Genomic DNA, 24,944 nt, shown 5'->3' with positions numbered 1-24,944 from the left:
CTACTGGTGGCAGTGGGAGACTTCATGAACAATCATGTTAAGACTTAAAACTAGCACAATTTTGACATGACAGGCAAATACAATAATCAGAATAATTGGGAGATAAATGAGAGTAAGATACACTCAACATGATTCTTCAAAGAACCTGGTCCACTACAGACACAGCAATCTCTCGCTGGTTTTCTGCTGCAACGCATCAGGTGAATATGAAAATGAGTCGGCTGAAATTATGACATGAAAATGGTAATGTTCTCTCTTAATCAAGGTATCCTGAAATGATGTGATTTATGAGTGGATGAGAAGTGAAGATTGTCAGGTGGCTGGAGACACCCTCTCTCGTCAATGCCACCCAGCTGGTCAGTTAGCTCATGACTTTATGAGCAAGCTGACAGATGGTGGCTCTGGTTACCTTCTGCAGAATATTCTCAGGCTCTGTGTCATAAACGCCCACTTCAGACGCCATAACCAGCATTCGATCTTTGGTGACGTAATAGCGAGAGGGTCGCAGTCCATTCCTGTCGAGGGGAAAATTCGAAACGAAGCTGTTAGTCGTCTGCTTTCAGCATCACCTAAACTGTGTATAGTTTAGAAGCATCCAAAGAACGAAGCAAATTGCATTTTAAGGACACCTAATATTACTGGCCTCTTACACAATTATGCAGCAAAAATGTTCTGAAAATTCTGAAGGGTACATTTTATGAAACACAATTTTTAGTAAATTTCACTGTAAGGTGTCTTAGCATTTATATGGAGCACTTGTCAAGTAACAGTTCAGCATTTGGAAAAACTTCTAGTCCTTCAATAAAAATGTACAGTTACATATTTTAGTGTTTATTACCACGACTGATCTGCATGCAAACTGTTCTATACATCTATAGACTGTACATAATTTCATGACCTTGAAATCAAAACCTATTACCAAATTACCTACTCATTACCTATGCAGTATATGAAAAATACAGGTTTCCAAGTGAGAGGTATTAACAGTAAGACAAAAATAATAATTCCTAAAAAGGCAAAATTCAAGCTCCTCATTTTTCATCTATAACAGTAACAAGAAAAATAAGCAGAAACATTTGCCCTTCAGAATTTCAGAAGTTAAAAATAGCAATAATTATGATCACTTTGAAAATTTTGTGAATGACAGCTTAAATGGTAAAATTAATTAAAGAACACCTATTATTCTACAGAAAGTCAACTAAAAGTTATAGTAATGAACATCCAAAGCTATCTTCAGATTCTCTATTTTTATATTTCAAAACACCTGATAACAAAGGGCATAACAATGGCAGTAAAGCTGTATTAAGTACAAGCAATATTGGTTAGATATTTATCCACTCGACTTGCAGGTATCAGGTGTTTCTGAGGAATGAATATGTGTAAGGCACACCAAAATGCAGTATAGTACAAGTCACAACAAATGTTACCAGCAAAGCCATGGTATTAAAAAATTAACTTCATTTATAAAAACTGTACAGTAGCACTAAATAAAGCCTACGTTGCGTAAAAATAATAAACTTTGTCCAGTCTCACACTACATCATAAAATCATATTAGAAAATTGGGGACATTTCTCAGGTTCCAAAGGGTTTTAATTTACATACTAAAGAAAATTTTTTGTTGTATGCACATGTACTATACTATAGTCTGATGCTAGGGCAAAAGGGAAGCCTAAACTAACAGGGTAAGAAATCAGTCAAAACAGTTTGGTAGGCTTTTCCAAAACTCATCTGAGTTCTATTTCCCATGCATTCTATCCTGCGATAAATTTTTCCCGCTAATGAAAACCCAAGTTATCAGTCATTAAACACCATCTAAATTATAATCATCACTGATCAAATCTAAAAAATCTGCCTTTTCTTATCACACAAATTCATGTGAACTAGTTGGTGACATTAAATAAAGCACTGCATGATATTCAAAATATTTACATTATAAAGATTTCAATGAAAAACCCTTTTTTGCAGTAATTCTGTTCCAGTTGAAGTTTCAAAAACCTTTTCTGCGATATACTGTAATTTAATAAGTTAAAATTTTTGCCTGTAGAAATATGCATACAGCTTTATACATCATACAGTAAAACTCTAGAGTTGAATAAGTGTATTTTTCTTTGAAATGCACCAGTATAGTCATGCAGGCTATAATTTAACATACCATTTTAAATCTAAATGAAAAAATGCACAAAACTTCTTTTCAAACCAACCTCCAGAGCCTTGAGTGCCCTTTGTAAGTACTGCACTCACTCAAGCTTCAATTACCATGCAGCTCTGTTCATGTGGACTAGAGGGAGATCAAACTATACATTACTAACAATAGGTCTTACCGATCCAAAATGGCACCTATGTAGCGACCATCAGTGAAGGTCATGAGAGCAGGGCCATCCCATGGTTCCATTGCACAAGCTGCCCATCGGTAAAAGTCCTTCTTCTCAGAATTCATGAGGTCATCATTTTGCCATGCCTCAGGAACCATGGTCATTATTGCCTGTGCAAGAATGAAAATGATTAAATAGTGCATAATCTAGCATTTAATGCTGATATGGTACTGCAAAATGTATTTGCACAAGTAGGAATTATTACTTTTCAAGAGTCTATTACTGGAAGGAAGAACAGGATCTATTAGGCCATGGCATGTATAAAGTTTTGCATAAAAAATACTATTTTACATTAGGTTATATATCATACTTAAGCTAGTTATAGTTAATTTACAAAAAAAAAAGTAGATTTCGTATGCAATTCACTACTAATCTAACCTCTGGCAAAGATCGACCTCCAGCCATCACCAAAAACTCTAAGCAGCAGTCAACTGCTCCAGAATCTGAGAGATTTGGCTCTACTACAGGGTACAGAGAAGAGAGGTCATCTCCATATTCAGAACTAAACATCACTCCTTCTCGTGCTTTCATCAAGTTCACGTTTCCTCGCAGGGTGTTGATTTCACCATTGTGAGCCATCAACCTGTCAATTCATTCAATTTAAAACAATGCACCATACAAATTCACCTCCACTCAATATATTTATGGTTAAAACTGAATGAAACGAGAATGTATGAGACCAAATAAAATTTCATTAAGTCAATACTTCATTCAAGAATATAACATACAATTCTATACAATATCATAGATCATTTGTAAATTATCAAATTTGTAAATGTAGTTTCATATTGTTGAACATGACTTACCTCAAAGGGTGAGCTCTTTCCCAGGACGGAAAAGTGTTGGTGGAAAATCTCGTGTGAACAAGAGCCAGGTAGGTTGAAAACTTAGGATCCTGCAAAATAATTGCAAGTGATAGGAGCATCATATCAGGGATGCAAAAGGATAAATCAACCAGCTTTGAAAAAGAAATACTGCAAAACTAACTACGTAACTAAATACACCTGCAGTATGCAAAATTCAAAACTAAAAACCTAAATGAAAACCATTCCTTTTTCCATTAAAAGAAAGTGAAGTTTGTAAACAGCAATGCCTTGCCAAAATCCTACTAAAAATTCAGTGTTAAATTTCAAACATGCTCCAACTGTCCTCTCTGTTCTAATAGTCAGCAATTAAAAATGTATGGGTCTCTGCTCTGTACTGCCCAATTTAACAATGCCATAAGTGTGTGTGCCTTTGAAATCATTCTACATTTACATCCTGTTTGCTTTAAAAGTGTGAAAACTTGTGACAGATATAGGAAAAGATCCACCAAACAACTAGATGCCATGAAGCAGATGTAAGGCACTACAAATCTACCAGAAGCATCATCCCATCAAAAAAATTCTACCTACAAGCATAAGAATATCTGCAACACCTTGGCGCTTCCCTCAGTGACATGTAGATACATATCCTGCTTATGTCCTTAATCTAGCTTTTACTATGGATGGTATATCAAAAGGTTATCAAAAGGTTATGTATTATAATATTACACACTGAAATAGTTCTGCCAAAAAAATTCAGTGAGTTTTTTACTTATTCGCAATTAGCTAACCTCAGTACATTTAAAACGTATAATTCTTCTTTCAAACGTTTACGAGTTCATTTGTAATATGTTATAAGCAACAAAAAAAGAAGTATAACTGTTCCCATCATTCGTAAACATTCAATTTCATAGTGTTACTTACCATCAAGTCCTTGAAATAAGTCCAGAGTTGGTCAGAAGTCAGCTGTCCTTTGTAAACGACAGTAGTCGTGGAGAGCGAACAAATGTAGAATCTACATCCAGGACGGACAAGCTTATGGGTCGCCTGCTTCCTTAATACCCACACCTGTAAAATGCATTCATTAGTCTCCAAGTGTTCACATACCTCTACCTGGAAGGTTCTAAAGTTACTGACTACGCACGCACTTCAATGAAGATTCCTGTCAACAACCAATTTTGGAGAAAATGTCATTTGTAAAAGGTTACTTAAAATATGCAAAATAAATTATGACTGAAGTCCCTAACAATTTATTTGCAACCCAACAATCTGGTAGAAGGTACCACCCTTACAGTGTGCCTCAAACAGCACACTGCAAATTTATTAAAGGCTCCCTGCAGTCTCTTCAGCCACAGCTGCAATGCTTTCTGCCCTTTAATCTCCATCCATTTCTTGTGATCTACTCTTACCTCTCCGTCCTACACCTTTAGTTTAACTTGTTCTAATTTTTACCTTTCATTCAAGAACAAATCATCTGGGTAAGCCTCATGAGTCTCATTAAACTAGGTTTCTGTTTTTTAACATCTGCAGTTATACTTGGACCATCATCGGATGGTCTCTTGTTTGCCCCTTTTTCATAAGTTGTATTTTAACAGATCTTTCACATTTGCAAATGATCCCTGATCCCCTTTTCCTGCCGAGAGCAACCAGATTCGCTGAACAGCAACACCAATATGCAGTAAAAGTGCCTCGCGGTCGAACTTCTCAGTTCCAGAGGTCCTTAATTCCTCACACCGTTGGACAGTGAAACAGTCTCCCTGAGGATGTCGTGCAATTGGAATTCAAAAGTTCAAATGAAGATGCAGTGCATGACTACCCTAACGCTATCCTCCTTGCATTTTAATATATTTTTATCTATTTATTAATTTGTTCTTTTTAATAAGTGAGATCTCTTCCGTCTGCATTTCCATTTACCTTCTCTTACTTCCTAATGAACATCATATTCTTTGGAAGCTTGAATTTCAAGTCAATGCCCCTGTGGGCTTGTTCCATATGAATAAGGTTCATCATCTAAATAATAATAATAATAATTTAAAATCAACTGATAATCACCCAAACACGCTTGTTAATAATACCACAAAACATGACTCTAAATGTCCTGTTTCTGCAACAAACTCTAGATTCGACATGCCAGTGGGCTTATTACTTTTACATCACTCAGTACTGTACCATTTAGAGAGGAAGTGATTTCCCTCTGCCTCAAGCTCACCTTACTCGGTCTAACTCCGCTCAGTCAGCATGTAATCCCATACAGTATCTCCAAGTATTCTAAATTTATCCATTTCTGTAACTTTTCATTGCCTTTGTAATCTGAAACTTTATCCAATTCATATCTCGGACAGACATGAAACCTAATGATTCTCGTAAAAAAAATACCCCTTACTTCAGCAATACTTCGCAACAGTGCAATCTTTGATAGAGCTATCTTCCCCTCTGTTGGTAAATTTCTGTGCTCTCTTTTCCCTTTTTTTGTTTTCAAAATCCATTGGCTATTACTATTCATTCACAGCTTTCCTAAGCTACCAGAAACTCTGAAGCTCAAGGTCTGGCTCACATTCAAGACAAATTTATGGTAGGCCTTCTTGCCGAGATTACAAGAGCCGTTGTTATAAGATGACCGAAAGATTCTGAAATGAGAATGGAGGAGCAAAAAATGTCACTTACGACAGTAACTGTCCTGAAATTGTAAAAATGTGTGTGTGTGTGTGTGTGTGTGTGTGTGTGTGTGTGTGTGTGTGTGTGTGTGTGTGTGTGTGTGTGTGTGTGTGTAAACATCTCAAATATTCAAATCCTATAAAGAGACAACTAAGTGAAAGTGCACTCTTAAATGTTAAATTGAATTTGTTGACAGATGCCCCGGGAACGCACAACCCAATTTGTTTAAAAAAAAAATTCAATTTCATTAAAGAGAAACTGGACCCCTGGGCCAAAGTTCTGTTGTAACTTTTTTTTTTTTTTTTTTTGTCAACTTTTGACCCAAACCCGAGAGGAAATAATCAAATGAAAAGCGGCGCTGAAACGCGTCCCATTATCTAATCCATTAAAGGTCAGATACTGAAAGGGAAACCTTACAACAAGGGAAAATGTCGATCCATAACGAGATACCAGAAATAGCTAGTTTACGAAACAGTATTGATGTTGGCAAGCAGCTCCGCTCAGACCCACTTTCCCCTCTCTTTCTCTCTCTCTCCCTCTCTTTCTCTTTCCCTTTCTCTCTCTCGTTACACTACATCCTTGCTCTCCCAATGGCCGGCTGGCTCGTGACGTCAACAGGGGCACGGCGAGGGAGCGCGCTATTGATTGGAAGAGGGGAGTGTGACGTCAATGGAAAGAAAGAGGGGTAGGTTCGCCTCTCGTCCAATGGCGAACGCCCATCAATCAGGACGCATTTCATTCACACAAATGAGTCGCATGACACGACCAGGAAAAGGGCAAAAATCCCTCATGTATGTTTGTCCACAATTCTCATTTTCACTGAACTCAAATAAACGGCGAACACTCGACATCAAAATATATTGAAAACGTGAGGTTAAGCAGTTACTGAAACGAAAAGAAAAATGGAAACAACGCAATGAATCCTACACCACCAGCTTATTATAATATCACATAGCTTTGTGGCATACCGCAATGCAGCAGCGCTGGGAGATGGATCCTAAATAAATTAGGCGTTATTTAATTGTTGCCAGCCATGATATTCCGTGGTTCTTTCAAGGTCGCTTGCCTAAAAGAGTGACCCAGTTTTTCGTTGCAAAGGGAATGCTGCAACTACGCATGAAGACTTTTGAAAGAGGGCAAATCACTCATTTTTGTAGTAATGGGGTACCCTACATATCTATTCACAACAGGAAATTTAAAAAAAAAAAATGGACGAACTATAGGGAGATATCAGTTTCAAATTTAGTGTAGAATACTTAATTGTAGACTTATTCTATGCATGAAAACTGAAGTATCATAGAAAAATTAGGTCAGGCAAACATCAAATAGAAATCCTAATGAATTTGAATTATAAATCTCTCCTGGCAAACGTGTGCTTAATGAAAGCAATAGAGAATATTCATAAGAAGAGAATATTTACGTTAGAGAATATTTACATTATATTGAGTGCCCAATTCTAGTTTACATAAGCAAGCTGGTAAAGTAGAGCTATGGGCACGGGTACTCCAACCTCACCAAAAGAATGAATGCTTAAAAACTTGCAACGGACATTAAGAATTGGGTCGGGTCACAGGAGTTTTTTTTCTTTTTTATATAAAGCTACGGACAGTAGCTGTGGCCCTATCCTAGTCGAGTTGAGGGGAGGGGAGGGGAGGGGGGTCCAAAATTAATTTTACCCAAGGATAGTTTATGCCAAGTTTGGTTGAAACTAATTACAGCTGTTCTGGGGAAGAGGTTGACAGTGCATAAATTGTACGTAAAACGGACAAATAGCCAGACACCTGACAAACTTTTGTCAAAATACTTAGCTTGTACCTCCAGGTTCGGTAGCAACAACCCAAGTGAGTAATAAAATGATAATCTTCCGAGTGAGTGAGTAATAAAATTTTAATTCCCAAGTGAGTGAGTAATAAAATTATAATCTTCCCAAGTGAGTGAGTAATAAAATTATAATCTTCCCATGTGAGTGAGTAATAAAATTATAATCTTCCCAAGTGAGTGAGTAACAAAATTATAATCTTCCCAAGTGAGTGAGTAATAAAATTCTAATCTTCCCAAGTGAGTGAGTAATAAGGTTATAATCTTCCCGAGTGAGTAAGTGAGTAATAAAATTTTAATCTTCCCAAGTGAGTGAGCAATAAAATGATAATCTTCCCGAGTGACTGAGTAATAAAATGACAACCTTCCAGATTGAGTAATAAAATAATAATCTTCCCAAGTGAGTTGGTAATAATATTTTAATTCCCATGCGAGTGGGTAACAAAACTATAATCTTTCCAAGTGAGCAATAAAATTGTATAAACTTCCCAAATGAGTGAGCAATAAAATTATAATCTGAAGACGTAGCATCTCCAGGAGAAAGCGTGTCCACTCTTACCTTCTTAGCAAAAGCCTGGCTATCGTAGTCCTCCTCCGCCTCTTGAGGAACCTTGACAAACACTTGACGCATAAGTGGTTCCGTTCCACGGGCCACTTCGCCGATGCTGGTGCGGTCCGTCGGAATGGTACGCCAGCAGACGACCTGTTTCGTAATGGGGAGAAAAAGAGGTTCAGAATCACGCGTTTGAATCGGAAATCGAGATTTGCTAAAGAAAAATGCTAGGGATTAAGGAACTGCTGCTGAAATCATCATTTACAGCAGTTCAGTAACAACAGCCCCTCTTTAAATGAAAAAGAATGGTAGAATTAATGAACTGCTCCAGAAATCAAGACTAAGATATACTTATGCTCAATAATGAAACTGGAGACCTCTTCAATGGGAAAAAATCCGGAATTTGGAAACTACTTCTGGAATCAAAACTTACACAAGTTTATTAATGACAAAGAGACCTATCAAGAGGGAGAAATTTGGGGAATTCTTAAAAGTCTTCCGGTTATGAGGAAATAAATTTACGTATATTTAGCAGCGTAAACTGTAGACCGCCTTTAAGGGGAAAAACATCTCGGAATCAACAAAATGTTTCTGAGATAGGAGTGATTATCTTTGTCAATTTCGTAATGATAATGGAAGTCTTTGTGGTATTCATAATAAGTTACGCACTTAAAATTAAAGGCTAGGCTATATATCGAAGTTATATGCTATGCAAATTGAGCAACAATACTGCATCGATTTAGTACCCTTAAGTATGAATGCATCGTCAGAAATTAAAAGTACAGAATTTAATTTTAAAATTACAAGCAGAAAAACTTAAGGTGTTTAAAAAGATTGTTTAAGTATAATAGAATGTAAAATCGTGTATGATAATAGAATGTAAATTGTAATTCTAACCCGCCCCTACACAAAAATGAATAAACAAGTAACCGAAACTATTCAAAACAGGTTAATGGGGTTCTAAAGCTATATACCGAGCCCTATTATAAATCATTAGAAATCGAATATCCTACCCAATAGATTAAACTCAGGACGGAGAAAAGTAGCAAAGTTCTTTATATAAAATCAAGAATCATCCTATTTTAGGCATCCCATTACAGAAACAGGAAGTAACAAAAATATCTCGACGAGTGTAAAAGGAGAGTCCCTTGAATAAGACAAAAATAAAAAAAAAAATTCATATTCGCATAAAAGAGTCAAGGTACGGAAACATCAACTCCCATGAGAGCAGGAAATGCTGCGGCACCTGGGTAAAAGCTCTCTCTCTCTCTCTCTCTCTCTCTCTCTCTCTCTCTCTCTCTCTCTCTCTCTCTCTCTCTCTCTCTCTCTCGGACGTGTTCCATTTCATTCCCGGTCATTTTTCATCAGGGCTCGACAGCTGGGAAATGTTTCTAATATGAATAACTCTACGGATACCGTGCGCCACATTTAACTGCCTCCCACATTCGTTTTGTGGGGGGGGGGGTGAGTGAGTGTGTGTGTGTGTGTTTAGAAGTCGTGAAATTATTTGAAGCACACAAATACATGCAAACTGAGAAGGGCAAAACCCAATGCAGGCCCTGATGATTATGTCCAGTTGGAACCTCAAAAGTTCAAGCGGAGATGCAATACTTTACTGCCCTAAAACGATTCTCCTTGTAAGTAATGAATTTACGTTTCATATTTATTAATTTGCTAACTTTCATCTATTTATTAATTTGCTAACTTATCTGCTTTAATAACTGACATCTTCCTTCTGTAGTTCCTATTATCATCTGTATTCTCTTTTCAATGAACACCATAATATTCTTTGGAAGCTTGAATTTCAAGTCAATGGCCTATGTAAGCTTGTTCCGTATGAATAGGGTTCGTCTTCTGATTATTAATAATAATAATAATAATAATAATAATAATAATAATAATAATAATAATAATAATAATAATAATAATAATAATAATGCCTCAACCAACGTTAAACGCAGAGAAATTCCTTAACAGAGATTAACATTCCTTTTACGAGCTATGCAGGAAAACCTGGTCGAAGCCATACACGTCTCTTAATATTTCATATACTAGCAGCCACTAAAATGCGGTTTTCTCGTCGACAGCTTAATATGAGAGAGAGAGAGAGAGAGAGAGAGAGAGAGAGAGAGAGAGAGAGAGAGAGAGAGAGAGAGATGGAGAACAAGGTAACAAGCCGCGGTATGGAAAAATGCTAATTGTATTTTACGATGAATAAAATATTGCAATAATGTATGAAATGGACAAAAACTCAACTAATTAACTCCTTATCTCTCTCCTTCTCCACTCGGCCGTCTAAAAGTTTCGTAATAATCTACTCTTTTCCTCTCTCTCTCTCTCTCTCTCTCTCTCTCTCTCTCTCTCTCTCTCTCTCTCTCTCTCTCTCTCTCTCTCTCTCTCTCTCAACTTCCAAGACATGAAAGTGGAAAATTATACTCTGTATTATGTATACCCGTGGATTTTCAGTTATGCATATAACAAAATCCTTATATAACAAGCAGAGGAAAAGAAATCTTCAGTTATCTTAAGAAAACCGACACAATTATCGTAACTAAAATTACTAAATATTTTCTCGAAGAATACGAGTTAAAATAAAAAAAAAAAGACCCCAAAAATTTAAACGCTGGTGGTTTTGTAAATAAAATCTTTTTCCATAATACACAGTTTTATTTCAATCCAAGACGAAAACATAAGCTGAGGATAAACACTGTAAACAATTTCAGGTCTCCCAGAAAAAGTAAGAGCAGAAAAAGTAAGAGCAGAAAATTCACAACAGTGGAAACAGGACACAAGATCCACCGAAAAAAAAAGAAGCACAAGATTCAAAGTGGCAACTTCTCGGAAATGAGGAAACAAGAACTAGGAACAACCAGCCTTTCTTCTTCTCTCCGAGGCGAGTATCGATTGCCTGTCGCACATTATAGAAGAACCGGGACTTGACACAATGTGCTACAATGGTCTGCCGTTGAAAGGAATTTCCTCCCTGCGGCCGTTCAAAAGGCAGTGAAGAACGTGTCACGCCTAAAAACATAGACTTTAGACTTTTGTTTTATGTCATGCGACGTGATGGTTCAATTTCATTTGGGGACATGCGTATAAGTTTGTTGTCTATATGTCTTAGTAGAATCAATAGATTATATATATATATATATATATATATATATATATATATATATATATATATATATATATATAATATACATACATACATACATATATAAATATATATATATATATATATATATATATATATATATATATATATATATATATATATATATATATATATATATATATATATATATATTTACATATATGTGTGTGTACAGAAAAGCAAGGTGATGACTGTGGTGGTGGGGAAAGCAGTGGCTGGAATGGAATGGCATATGAAATTTAGGCTGAAACAAGCACCGGAGCCCAGTGGATCATTCAACGCTGCTGGAGTGGATGGAGGTTTATCTGATCACTATCTGCATGGGGTTATGGAGTCGGCAGAATGTGCTTTTGGTGTTAGGAAGGTGGGAGGAGGAAATGAGAAGTTTAGTGAAAGAAAAAAGTTATTTGAGCTGCAACAAGCAAAGCAGCAGAGAGGGCTGGTTTGCAGTAGTACAGGAGGATGAGTAAGATGGTCAAGGAAAAATTGAAATGGAAAAAGAATTCATGTTATAAAAAGACGGGATGGGGAGATGGTGAGCTAGGAATTCAGGAAGAATAAGAAATTCACCTCAAGGAGGAATGCAGAGAGAGAGAGAGAGAGAGAGAGAGAGAGAGAGAGAGAGAGAGAGAGAGAGAGAGAGAGAGAGGTTAATGAGCTAAAGGATCTCAGAATATAAGATGCAAATGGCGAAATGCTGTCCGAAGATAATGCAGTCCTAGGTCGATGGAGTGAGTATTTTGAGGATCTGATAACTGTAGAAGATAAAAGAGTTGGAGCTGAGTGACTAAAGAGTGAAAGGGATTAAGGCAAGTTTGATCATTCCTGTTGAAGTTACTCTTAAGGATGTACGGAGAGCAATTAAGAGTTTGATAATGGAAAGGCCCCAGGAGCTGATGGGATTACAAATGAGATGATAAAATACAGAGTTGACCGAATGGCTGACCAGCATGTGCACGGTACGTCTGGACAAACGAAAGGTTCCGAAGCAATGGATGATAGCAATAACTGTTTCCTTGTGTAAAGAGAAAATAAATAAAAACCTACTGGTCACTTTTACCAGATTATATATATATATATATATATATATATATATATATATATATATATATATATATATATATATATATATATATATATATATATATATTATATATACATCCAATCACAAGAAAGCGACCGTTTATAAAATCTCAACCCCAACCCTTTCTGAATACCTTTTACGACGAAGCCATGACGTGGAAGAAAAAGACGAGAGAGAGAGAGAGAGAGAGAGAGAGAGAGAGAGAGAGAGAGAGCGTAAGTCCGGAGTCAGCGTTTTGACAGCGCAGCCAGAAAAGCACAGCCATTCCCGTGACCTTGAAAGCGTGAACCCCTCACCCCCTCACGGGCACCCAGATCAATATCCGGTTAGAATTCACCTCACACGTAAGAGGGGGGGCCGATACGCAGATAGCTATCTTTTACACTCGGAAAATCCTAAAGAAGAAGAAGAAGAAGAAGGGGGAGACGTGATAGTAGCAGCCATTTTAACTGTATAAACGGCACAACGAAAACCTTCAGGAAAAATACCTGTAGGAGGAATTATCTAATATGAAAATAGCATATTCTATTTCTTCTCTGCATCTTACGCTTATAATTTAGTACATGGGGCGACAATTAGTTGGGCGGTTTAGATTAAACAGGACTGCAAGTTTGGTAATGTTTCAAATGAATTAGAGGGATGGTGTGAACCACTGGACTCACGTCACACCAACCAACCCCATAAAGTAGTATATATATATATATATATACAGTATATACCGATCCCATAAAGAATATACATATACATATATATATAGATAGATAGATAGATAGATGGATAGATCAGAATTCTATGTTAAAAAATCGAAAATACAACATACAAATCCCCCTCCTTTTAAAACATTCGAAAACTAAACAAAATCTACTAATAAAAAAAATTATTCAATAAAGTATGCTAATTATAGCAGCGAAAAAAAAAAAAATAATCTCACTTTCCCTCACTCTCGGATTTCGCCGACAGCGATGACGTTGGCGGTATCTGGCGTTCTCTCTATCTATCTCCCCGCAACATATTAAGCGCCCACGCTACTTCGAAAAAATTAAAGCTGACTGAGCTTAATTCCAGAAGGACTGCAGGCATTGCTGGCTCGAGATATTTCGACATTTTGTGATTCTGATACGTGGAAATTACATACTGGAGAATAAAGCATAGAAATAAATTATTATTATTATTATTATTATTATTATTATTATTATTATTATTATTAAGGAGGAGACTTTCTCTGAGGGGCAATAGAGTTGAAAATTGTAGCTGTTTCCCGTCCGTTATAAATACCTGCGCATCGTGTATCTCAATTCATTCGCTTTTGTACTCTCACAGATGACCACCAGAGCGCGTGGCAACACGGTAAGTGGAAGCAAACCTAAGACAACAGAAATCTTTATATGTCCTTAGGAAACTTGATACACTAGCTACATGCTGATAAAAAGAAGATTGTAAGACGAATAGAGAAGACTCTATACAGATTAAATGCCGTGGAAATAGCTGAAATAGCTAATAATAATAATAATAATAATAATAATAATAATAATAATAATAATAATAATAATAATAATAATAATGATAATAATAATATTATTATTATTATTATTATTTGAATATCTTGGAAGGAGACCCTCTCTCAAACAAAATTCATTACGCAGAATGTCAGTCTGGATAACGTTGAGTTTCTATTGCAATTTCTTAATATAAACTTGACGGCATCCAGAATCCAGACCTCCATTCTATTATTATTATTATTATTATTATTATTATTATTATTATTATTATTATTATTATTATTATTAAGAAATAAATGGACTTCGGACCGCTGGTATATGATTTAACTGCTACTACAAAGACACTCAGACACTGAAATACTGCAATACAAACTCAACGGTATCCAGACGGCCATTATATTTAAAGAAAATTATTATTATTATTATTATTATTATTATTATTATTATTATTATTATTATTATTATTATTATTATTATTATTATCATTATTATTCAACAAGCATTCTCGTAAGGGCCACATGAGAAAAACTATTGAAGTAAAAATACGGATAAATTTACTAAACTACAACAGATTCGAATATTTATATGCAAATAATGACTGCTAAATGCAAGTGTATATCAATAGCAATGTTGACTTAAAATAATTCAGCTGATATCAGTAAGGTATCAAGGGTAAATTATTATTACAATAATTACGAATAATGATCAAGCTATATTGCAGCTGCATATAAGCAGTAGATATTTAAAATATTCCAAGAGTGCGTCATTTTTACAGCTAATATCAACATGTTATCAGGGGTAAATTTTTACGATACTTGGCAGACTTAGAGAACGATAAGCAAACTGATAAGAGGCTGAACGGACCATAATAGGCCATAAATTTCAAACCCTCCGATGGCAACACCTTCATCATTAATTTTGGTTTCGCTCCACCAGTTACATTCAGCGCGCCCTACACCCACCTTCCACCTCCCCCCGACCCCACCCTCATTAAAAATAGAAAGGAAAGACAAGAGTTACGAGAAGGATTTCAAAAATCTGACAAAAAAAAAAAAAAAAAAAAAGAGAGAGAGAGAGAGAGAGAGAGAGAGAGAGAGAGAGAGAGAGAGAGCTGGATAAAGAAACTTTGCAAAAACGATGGAGAGAAAAAAAAAAAGAAAAGAGACTAACTACCACGACACTTGCTTATAAATTCCTATATGCCGAACATGGGACTACAGACTGGAAGGCGTTTTTAAAAGACACCGAATGTCATCGACGACTTTTAGTTGCCGCGGTCCACTGGTATACTGGTGTACTAATTAAGGATAGCTAATCTGCCCAGTGTTGAAAACCGCTTGGATAATCACAGAACATCTCACTCAGAAAGTTATCGTTCAAAAATAACAGCTCTAAAAACAGTCTAATTCGTGGTGAACAGATTATTCAATAGGAGCAAGCCAATAAGTAACATAATTCGTCTTAACGCAATCTAAATAACTGTGCATAACTGAGCAACACATGACAAAAATAAGTAAAAAATGCGCCTTAGTTTTTTCGGTGGTCTCGGTATAATGCTGTATGAGCCGCGGCCCATATTAACCACGGCTCGGTGATGGCATGTCCTATTCGTTGCCAGGTGCACGATTATGGCTTGCTTTAGCCTTAAATAAAATAAAACCTACTAAGGCTAGAGGGCTGCAATTTGGTATGTTTGATTATTGCAGCCCTCTAGCCTCAGTAGTTTTTAAGACCTGAGGGAGGACAGAAAAAGTGCGGACGAACAGACAAAGCAATCTCAATAGTTTCTTTTACAGAAAACTAAAACGGAGGCGATATAAAGACTCAAAAGGCAGTTAATGTTCACTACACTCCAGTTGGCCTAGTTAGCACTAAGCTCCCATTTCCATTACAGAGCCTAGGAGTCTGTTTGGATCGATAATGAATCACACTGAGGTTCCAAGAGCCAAAAATGAGAGTGTAGATCCAAAATATTATTTGTAGAACAAGGAGGGTTAATCTGGAAATCGCTTAATCCCCTACTAATCCGACCTCCTAATTTCCTTTATGGCGTAAGAGATTAATTCTTATGATGATTGCTCTCTCTCTCTCTCTCTCTCTCTCTCTCTCTCTCTCTCTCTCTCATTGCAGAGAAGTGGGGAGAAAGGGGAAAAGTGTGAAAGATTTGGAGCAGACAGTTGGACTTAATTGTCAGGAAGTAACAATCAGGAAGAGGGAAGAAAAGGTAAAAGGAAAACATAAAGAAGAAGGTAAAAGGAAAACATAAAGAAGAAGGTAAAAGGAAAACATAAAAGAGAAGATAAAAGGACCATAGCGCAGCTGAGGGATAGACCTATTAGAGGTTGGGGCTTGTGGCGCCGCCGGCAGGCTATAACGAAAGCTTTCATCTCGCTCTGACTAAAGCCGACAATAAATGCTGACTCGCCTATGACGTCAACTGTACGGTTAATCCTTATGCTGTGGTCTTACGCCGTTTCCCTGGAGAGGTAATAATGCTACAGAAACGGAATAATAATAATAATAATAATAATAATAATAATAAAACTTTCAATCGCAATAAGCGTATATTCTTACGAATCACATACTTCATCACACAATATCTTCTTACAAAGGAATACGTGGGAGGTGTAACGTTAAAACATACCTGTTTTATATCAAAAGAATGACTGATAAACCCACAGTAATAACAACAACAACAACAACAACAACAACAACAACAATAATAATAATAATAATAATAATAATAATAATAATAATAATAATAATAATAATAATGACAAGAAATCGAAGATAAATCTGGTAGCGTCCTAACTGTCGTCCGCTTTCTTTGGAGACATCACTCTTCATCTTGCGTTTTCTTCACCAGGTACTCCTTGAAAACCTCTCTCCAACCACTTCTGCCTCCGTCATTTGACAATTTAAATTCAATTTCCCATCATTTCCCAGCCCATTACCGTCATTATATGACGGAATTCCTCTCCGACAATCTTTCCATTCCAATCTTACACCGTCTTGCATCGGTTTCCTCGGATCTCTCCTTCATGGATAATTATATTCGGTGGGTGGGTGGAGAGAGGATCGAGGGAAAGGAGTGGGGGAGGGGGGGAGACTGAAGACGGAAGGAAAGAGGCATTTAATGGCTTAATTTCCCTTGGAATTTGGATTCCTTCCAGTGATTCAAGCAAAGTGACACCATCATTCCGACGGTCGTTCACTCTGATGGTACTTGAGACTTTGTGATCTCACTGTCGATCACGGTTAATTCCTAAGGTTTGTTGCAAGTTAGCAAAAATATAGGTTGGGGACGAGTTTGCTACACATAGGTCTATAGCAAATACACAAGGTCACGTTATGGTCAAACTGTTACCGGTCAAGTGTTCATCTTTTAGATTGGTTTCCTCGGTGTTGACTTTTTCAATTACATTCTTAATCTTCACTTTTATAAAAAAAAAAATCTTCATTAATTACATTATCCTCAGTGCGGCTAATGTTGTATTTAACGTTCTTCTTCCATATAGTACAAAATCAATTTATACGTATGCAACAAAAAACATATATGAGAATAAATCAATACATGAATCATTTTCAAAGTTAAAAACAAACACACACTTCAGCACAACAGATAACGAACGGGTATCCCGTTAAAACGAGGTTACAAAACATCCGCTCTTTATCTACCGAATAGAAATTACATTTCTGGGTGTTGTGCGAAAACAGTATATGGCGACTTTTGGCAACTCATTGTCCCCGAGTCGCCAGAGGAAATGCGAAGTGCTTTGCGTAATCGACATCCCAACTGGCGCCACAATTTGGAGTTTTATTAAATATATATTTCACTTTCATAATGACTGAACTTAACTTAGAGAGAGAGAGAGACCCTGGTACATACCCACGACGGTTAAAAACAAACTTAGTAAGATTTCGGTTTCATAAAGCATGAACTTTACTTAGAGAGAGAGAGAGAGAGAGAGACGATTAAAAACAGAAAACGTTATAAATACAATCAAACAACTTAATCTACTACTACTACTATTACTACTATAATAATATAATAATAATAATAATAATAATAATAATAATAATAATAATAATAATAATAAACTCGAGAGATGTCAAGAAGCAAGAGCCCGTGCTCTCAAGCCCCACTAAAAAAATTACAAACACAACAACGATCTTCAGTCATCGAAAAAAGCAGTAAGGACTAAAAGATATACAAGAATGTTTGGAGTAAAAGTTTGCCTAAAGAGAGAGTCTGAATGTCGTCACGGTTAATCTCGACCCTTGGGAATTAGGTTCCCCATCGACAGTCTGATCGACAAAGGATATGATAATTCAGTCTGCCTATTCGACATTAGCACATCTTTAAAATTCCTTTTAAAATATCTTGAATATTCGCTAGCTTCTGATCCACGTTTGATAAATTCTTTAGCTGACATACGAGACGAATGCCTGAAAATATTAAAATTTACAAATATAACATCTAAAATAAACTTGGCCTTAGGAAATAAACAACAAAATCCTCAAGGCCGCAGAGATGCTGCTACTACAGTTCAGATCGCCTTCTGAAACGACATTGTGGAAAATTGCCGGTGGAAGATTTGATAACCCGGCAGGTAGGGTCGTTAAGGGAGAAAATCGTCTGAAACGAATTCGCGTGTGGGAGTCATCTACAGCCCAGCCTAGATTGCCTTGGGCGAGTCAAGGTTGAAGAGACTCGTTGCGGAGCTTAACTCTAAGTCACTGTTATCTGCCTGCTGTTATCTTCCTAATGTGTGCCTCTTCATACGTAAAGGGCAAAATGGCCCCCACCTTGGAAAGGAAGTTACTGCTGAATATAATGCCCATGTGGGGAAAAAAATTAAACAATGTTCTTTGAAAATATTCACTAGCAAAGATGCTCTCAAATGATATACAAGTGTGCCTGTTTGAAAATAATATTCACTAGCAAAGGTGCTCTCAAACCATATACGAGTGTATCTGTTTGAAAATAATATTCACTAGCAAAATGCTATCAAACGATATTCAAGAGTACCTATTTGAAAATAATATTCACCAGCAAATATGCTATCAAACGACATACAAATGTACTTGTTTGAAAATAATATTCACTGGCAAAATGCTATCAAACGATATTCAGGAGTACCTATTTGAAAAAAAATATTCACCAGCAAATATGCTGTCAAACGACATACAAGTGTACTTGTTAGTAGATAATATTCACTAGCAAAGATGCTATCAAACGATATACAAGTGTACCTATTTGAAAAAAATATTCACCGGCAAACATGCTATCAAACGACATACAAGTGTGATTGTTTGAAAATAATATTCACTAGCCAAGATGCTATCAAACGATATACAAGTGTACCTATTTGAAAATAATATTCACTAGCAAAGATGCTATCAAACGATATACAAGCTTACCGATTTGAAAATAATATTCACTAGCAAACATGCTGTCAAACGACATACAAGTGTACTGGTTTGAAAATAATATTCACTAGCAAAGATTATCAATTGATATACGAGTGTGACAAAATCTATCCTGTAAAGTACATATTACTGAAGAAATTTCCCTGGAACCAACGAAGCAATAATTCAGAGAACTGAATATTGCAATAACAAACTGTTATATTTATTGCCGTGTTTCCAGAAATCTGAAGTACCAGAATTTCCAGCTCTTAAATGTCAGATTTGATGAAATTAGTCGACTAGTTTTTAAGAATTATTTGTAATTCGCCTTCAAATTACGACATCTCCTACAGTTCAGCTGCTGTATTTCCCGAAATCTAACTGCTCACATAACTCCATCTCCTGAATGTCAGATTTTACCATATTTGGTTCACTAGTTTTCAAGAAGTAGTTTTATTTACCTAGAGACCATGAAAAGATGTCAGCTTGACAAAGCTCTACTCAAAACAGCAATACGTCACTGAGAAGTCACATGTCAACATCTTGAGTTCAGTCTTTAGGAAGAATTAAATCTTTCATTTTTAAAACTATCACTGAAAATATCCCTGATAAAGTCTTAAGAAAAATGGTGAATTTGATCACTCTAAGTTGACTACGAAAACGCCAGTTTTGATTCTTCTGTGCAAACATTTTGAAGATTTATTTATCTTGATTTGACGTCATGAGGCTCCGGAATGCCGCCTGAGAGAGAGAGAGAGAGAGAGAGAGAGAGAGAGAGAGAGAGAGAGAGAGAGAGAGAGAGATCCTATCTTACCTCGAGACATTTTGGCCTTATTTTGAAGAATTTTCTTTAACTGGAGTAGACAAAATGTGGCTCCGAAATGCTGCCAGAGAGAGAGAGAGAGAGAGAGAGAGAGAGAGAGAGAGAGAGAGAGAGAGAGAGAGAGAGAGAGATCCTATCTTACATCGAGACATTTTGGCCTTATTTTGAAGAATTTTCTTTAACTGGAGTTGACAAAATGTGGCACCGAAATGCTGCCAGAGAGAGAGAGAGAGAGAGAGAGAGAGAGAGAGAGAGAGAGAGAGAGAGAGAGAGAGAGAGAGATCCTACCTTACCTCGAGACATTTTGGTCATATTTGGTCACGTCATTCCAGAGACACATCTCGACTTACCTCGAGGCCATGAGACGAAGCCAGCTCGGAAAACAGCTGTTCGGATTCCTCGTGGTGAGTCTTGTCCATGTAGATGATGCCCGTGGCATATTTACCGGGTTCGGGGAGCTCCGCCCCCTGTTCCTCTCTGAAACAGAGTAAAAAATATAAAATGGTTAATATCATGGTGAGATCAGTTTGCTAAGAGGGATTCTGTATTATAAAAGATTTAAATCTGTGACAAGAAATATCACTCTAAAGTGTTTAGAAATTGTGGTAGAAACCTTTTCAAATGTATTGGAATGGAAGAGGAAATAAATAATATATATATATATATATATATATATATATATATATATATATATATATATATATATATATATATATATATATAATATATATATATATATATATATATATATATATATATATATATATATATATATATATATATATATATATATATATATATATATATATATATATATATATATATATATATATATATATATATATACAAAAACATACATGAAAGATAGTAAATAAATCATCTAAATTTGCTTTGCAATAGTGGCCAAAACCATTCCCAAATTAAATCAATTTCGGGTCGGGGGTGGGGGGAGGTTAGTTGGGGAATTCCCGCAAAAATTGTTGGAAATGTCATAAATGTTGCTGGTTCAATTACTGGATTGAAATGAACTCCAACAGACACACTGCAGAATTCTCTCTCTCTCTCTCTCTCTCTCTCTCTCTCTCTCTCTCTCTCTCTCTCTCTCTCTCTCTCTCTATAAAAAAATCTTCACCGTCAGAATTAAAAGGGGATGTAGTTATTACATATTTCATCCCAAGGTTGCCTAATTACTGCTGTCTCCCTCCAATGGGACCCAGAAAAGTCGCGAAGCCTTCCAGCGAAAAGCCTTAGAGACATTTTAAAAGGAGGATCCTAAAAAAAGAAAAGAAAAACGTGTTCTCTCGAAAGAATTTTTTTTATTTCAGAAATCTTTGTTATTAAACGAATGCGACCTTCAGGTTACCTGAAGGAAGGAGAGGAATGACTACAGGACCTGAGGATGTCAAATTTTGACATTTTTTATATATATAAAATCTAATTAATGTTCCGGTTTCCTAACACACGACTTCAGGATGTGTTATGTGACAAGTTCTCAAAATAAATAAAAATTAGAAATAAAAATAATAAAAACGACGTTAAGAGATGATAGTATTAGCATAAGATAGCTCTGTAATAAGTGTTTCAACTTTATATTTTCAGTTATTTCTTCAAGCCTGTACTTAATATTTTCAAAGCACGAAATAAAACAATAAGCATATCTAATGAACTACAAAAGATTAACTACAAATCATTATCAGTTAAAATTCTCTCTCTCTCTCTCTCTCTCTCTCTCTCTCTCTCTCTCTCTCTCTCTCTCTCTCTCATTCTCATATCTTAGAGGCCACCAATGACCCTCCTCAAGGACAGGCACTTCCAAAAATGCTGAATCAGTAAAATTTTAGCCCTCTCTCATATCCACCGAATGGACGAATCAGAAATTGAACGAGAGAGAGAGAGAGAGAGAGAGAGAGAGAGAGAGAGAGAGAGAGAGAGAGAGAGAGAGAGAGAGAGAATCAAATCATCTTCCATTGGGGCTCGACAGAGATAGAATTGGCCTAGAACTGAAACAATCTATTAAAAATCTTACCAAATCTTCTTTTAAAATGCCGTAAAATAAAATGAAACTGGTTAGCTTAATAAAAACGATATTCTCTCTCTCTCTCTTCTCTCTCTCTTCTCTCTCTCTCAGGAAAGCACTGGGACGGGAGACTTCCCACAATGGTATCTGAGGTCGGGGCTTCAAAGAAAAGAAAAAATGGGGCCTGACCTCGACTGAAGCCTTATTTTTACTACCTCGTTACAGCTTGTAATGAATAACGCCAGATAATCCGTCGCTACTGCTGGTTATATATTGGTTCCTATAACATTTGTTATTATTGTTATTCTTATTATTGTTATTATTATTATTATTATTATTATTATTATTATTATTATTATTATTATTATTGTAATATTTAAATATTTTGTACTTTACTGTAACTGAATGGTCAAGTGCTAAAATAACGTTTATTATTATTATTATTATTATTATTATTATTATTATTATTATTATTATTATTATTATTGAAGCATTCAATGGTGGTCACACACCTCACATCCGCATATTGACCAGACCCAAAGCTGCTTCATGTCAATGATCGAATGAATATGCTTTTCACCTTTGGAGTGCGATATTCAACTACTGGGTGGATAATACAAAAAAAAATTCTCCTCGACGTAATATAAACCTTAATCAACTTTTGTGAGGAAAACATTGTTGTTTTTGGTCTAATTACGGTGCGCTCGTTGACTCCAACATTTGACGTCAAAGTCATTAGAATTTTGGACTACTCAGTTTTTTACGAATCATCTTTGCGTTCCCTTAAAAAATAATACGTTTCAGAGCATCTTTTACTTAAAGGATTCATTATTCAAACTAGTTTGGAGAATTAAACTTAGAAATAATCCATTATGAATATTTTCTATTCATAAAGATGAATCATTCACACCAGCAATAAAATCTTACTCAAGACAAGTTTTTCCCTAACAATAAAAACAAATGTTACACAAAAACTTTATCGAATCACTTAACAAAAGATTAATACAAACAATACAGGGAATATACATGCAATTTTATAACTTTAAAAAAAAAATACTGTACATTAACATACAATATAACTCCATTAGCCTAAAGGAGCGCTGTTAACATTTACCATAAGTGTTCTATTTCTACAATAAGAAGCTTTACTGCGACTTTCGTGGGTGAAAGGTGTCATCAGCCCTTTTCATTAAGGTAAAAGTCAAAGTAGATGCTTAAATCGATTTAAAATATAAATGAAAAAATTGAAACTGTATTCCGGGGTCACTTGAAAAAAAAAAAAAACGGGAAAAAAATCTTTTTGGGAAAGATAAAAAAAAAGTAAAAAATGCGCCGAAGTTTCTTCGGCGCAATCGAGTTTTCTGTACAGACGTTAAAACGTATAATCAAGGCCACCTCAAATAGCTCTATCTTTCGGTGGTCTCGGTATGATGTTGTATGAGCCGCAGCCCATGAAACTTAAACCACGGCCCAGTGGTGGCCTGTCCTATATCGTTGCCAGACGCACGATTATGGCTAAATTTAACCTTAAATAAAATAAATATTACTGAGGCTAGAGGGCTGCAATTTGGCACATTTTATGATTGGAGGGTGGATGATCAACATGCCAATTTGCAGCCCTCTAGCCTAAGCAGTTTTTAAGATCTGGGGCGAACAGAAAAAGTGGGACGGACAAACAAAGCCGGCAGAATAGTTTGCTTTTACAGATAAAAAAAAATATGTAAACAAACTGAGAATATTTAACCACTGTTTTTTTCATAAGGTGCGAACAGATTCATTGTTTACTTTTAAAAACCTAAAAAATTCTTCTAAGACTAAAGCAACGACCCCTTTAAGATATCACTTGCGACCTCACAAGACACCTGACCTTTCCAGAGAGCTACAAGGTCAACCTTACATAAACTACATAAATGTCAAACCTGCTTGAATGAGAGAATCACTACTCGCGGGAGAAAGATTCGCGTCCGATCGATCCAGTCTTCTTGATTCTAAGAGAGTCAAGAGTCTTCTTGATTCCAAAAGCGTCACGAGTCTTTTTTATTTGAAAGAGTCACGAGTCTGTTTGATCCTAAAAGAGTCACGAGTCTTTTTTATTCTAAAAGTCATGAGTCTTTTTTACTCTAGAAGAGTCACGAATCTTTTTGATTCCAAAAGTGTCACGAGTCTTTTTGATTCCAAATGAGTCACGAGTCTTTTTGATTCCAAATGAGTCACGAGTCTTTTTGATTCTAAAAGTCACGAGTCTTTTTGATTCTAAAAGAGTCACGAGTCTTTTTTATTCTAAAAGTCATGAGTCTTTTTTACTCTAAAAGAGTCACGAATCTTCTTGATTCCAAAAGTGTCACGAGTCTTTTTGATTCCAAAAGTCACGAGTCTTTTTGAGTCTAAAAGAGTCACGAGTCGTTTTGATTCTAAAAGAGTCGCGAGTCTTTTTGATTCTAAGAGAGTTCACGAGTTCTTTTGTTTCTAAAAGTCACGAGTCTTTTTTATCCTAAAAGAGTCACGAGTTTTTTTTATTCTAAAAGAGTCACGAGTCTTTTTGATTCTAAGAGTATTCACGAGTTCTTTTGTTTCTAAAAGTCACGAGTCTTTTTCTATTCTAAAAGATTCACGAGTCTTTTTTTATTCTAAAAGAGACACGATGCTTTTTGATTCTAAAAGAGTCAAGAGCCGTTTTGATTCTAAAAGCGTCACAATTCTTTTATATTCCAAAAGTGTCACGAGTCTTTTTTATTCTAAAACAGTATCGAGTC

The 24,944-nt window shown here is 35.9% G+C and overlaps 1 protein-coding gene across 1 annotated transcript in view; it reads right to left on the bottom strand.

Annotated features, from left to right (window-relative positions):
• Positions 1–24,944, bottom strand: part of LOC136851520 (uncharacterized) — a 106,925-nt gene that overhangs the window by 17,461 nt on the left and 64,520 nt on the right. Inside the window, exons 4-10 of the mRNA XM_067125750.1 lie at positions 20,525–20,651; positions 8,209–8,352; positions 4,101–4,244; positions 3,180–3,268; positions 2,752–2,956; positions 2,323–2,483; positions 410–515 (exon numbers count right to left, since the gene is read on the bottom strand). Coding sequence (XP_066981851.1) covers positions 410–515; positions 2,323–2,483; positions 2,752–2,956; positions 3,180–3,268; positions 4,101–4,244; positions 8,209–8,352; positions 20,525–20,651 — 976 coding nt within the window. The remainder of the gene's footprint in view (positions 1–409; positions 516–2,322; positions 2,484–2,751; positions 2,957–3,179; positions 3,269–4,100; positions 4,245–8,208; positions 8,353–20,524; positions 20,652–24,944) is intronic.

The sequence above is a fragment of the Macrobrachium rosenbergii genome, chromosome 23 (assembly GCF_040412425.1).
Source record: "Macrobrachium rosenbergii isolate ZJJX-2024 chromosome 23, ASM4041242v1, whole genome shotgun sequence".
NCBI lineage: Eukaryota > Metazoa > Arthropoda > Malacostraca > Decapoda > Palaemonidae > Macrobrachium > Macrobrachium rosenbergii.
This window is presented reverse-complemented; position numbering and strand designations above follow the sequence as displayed.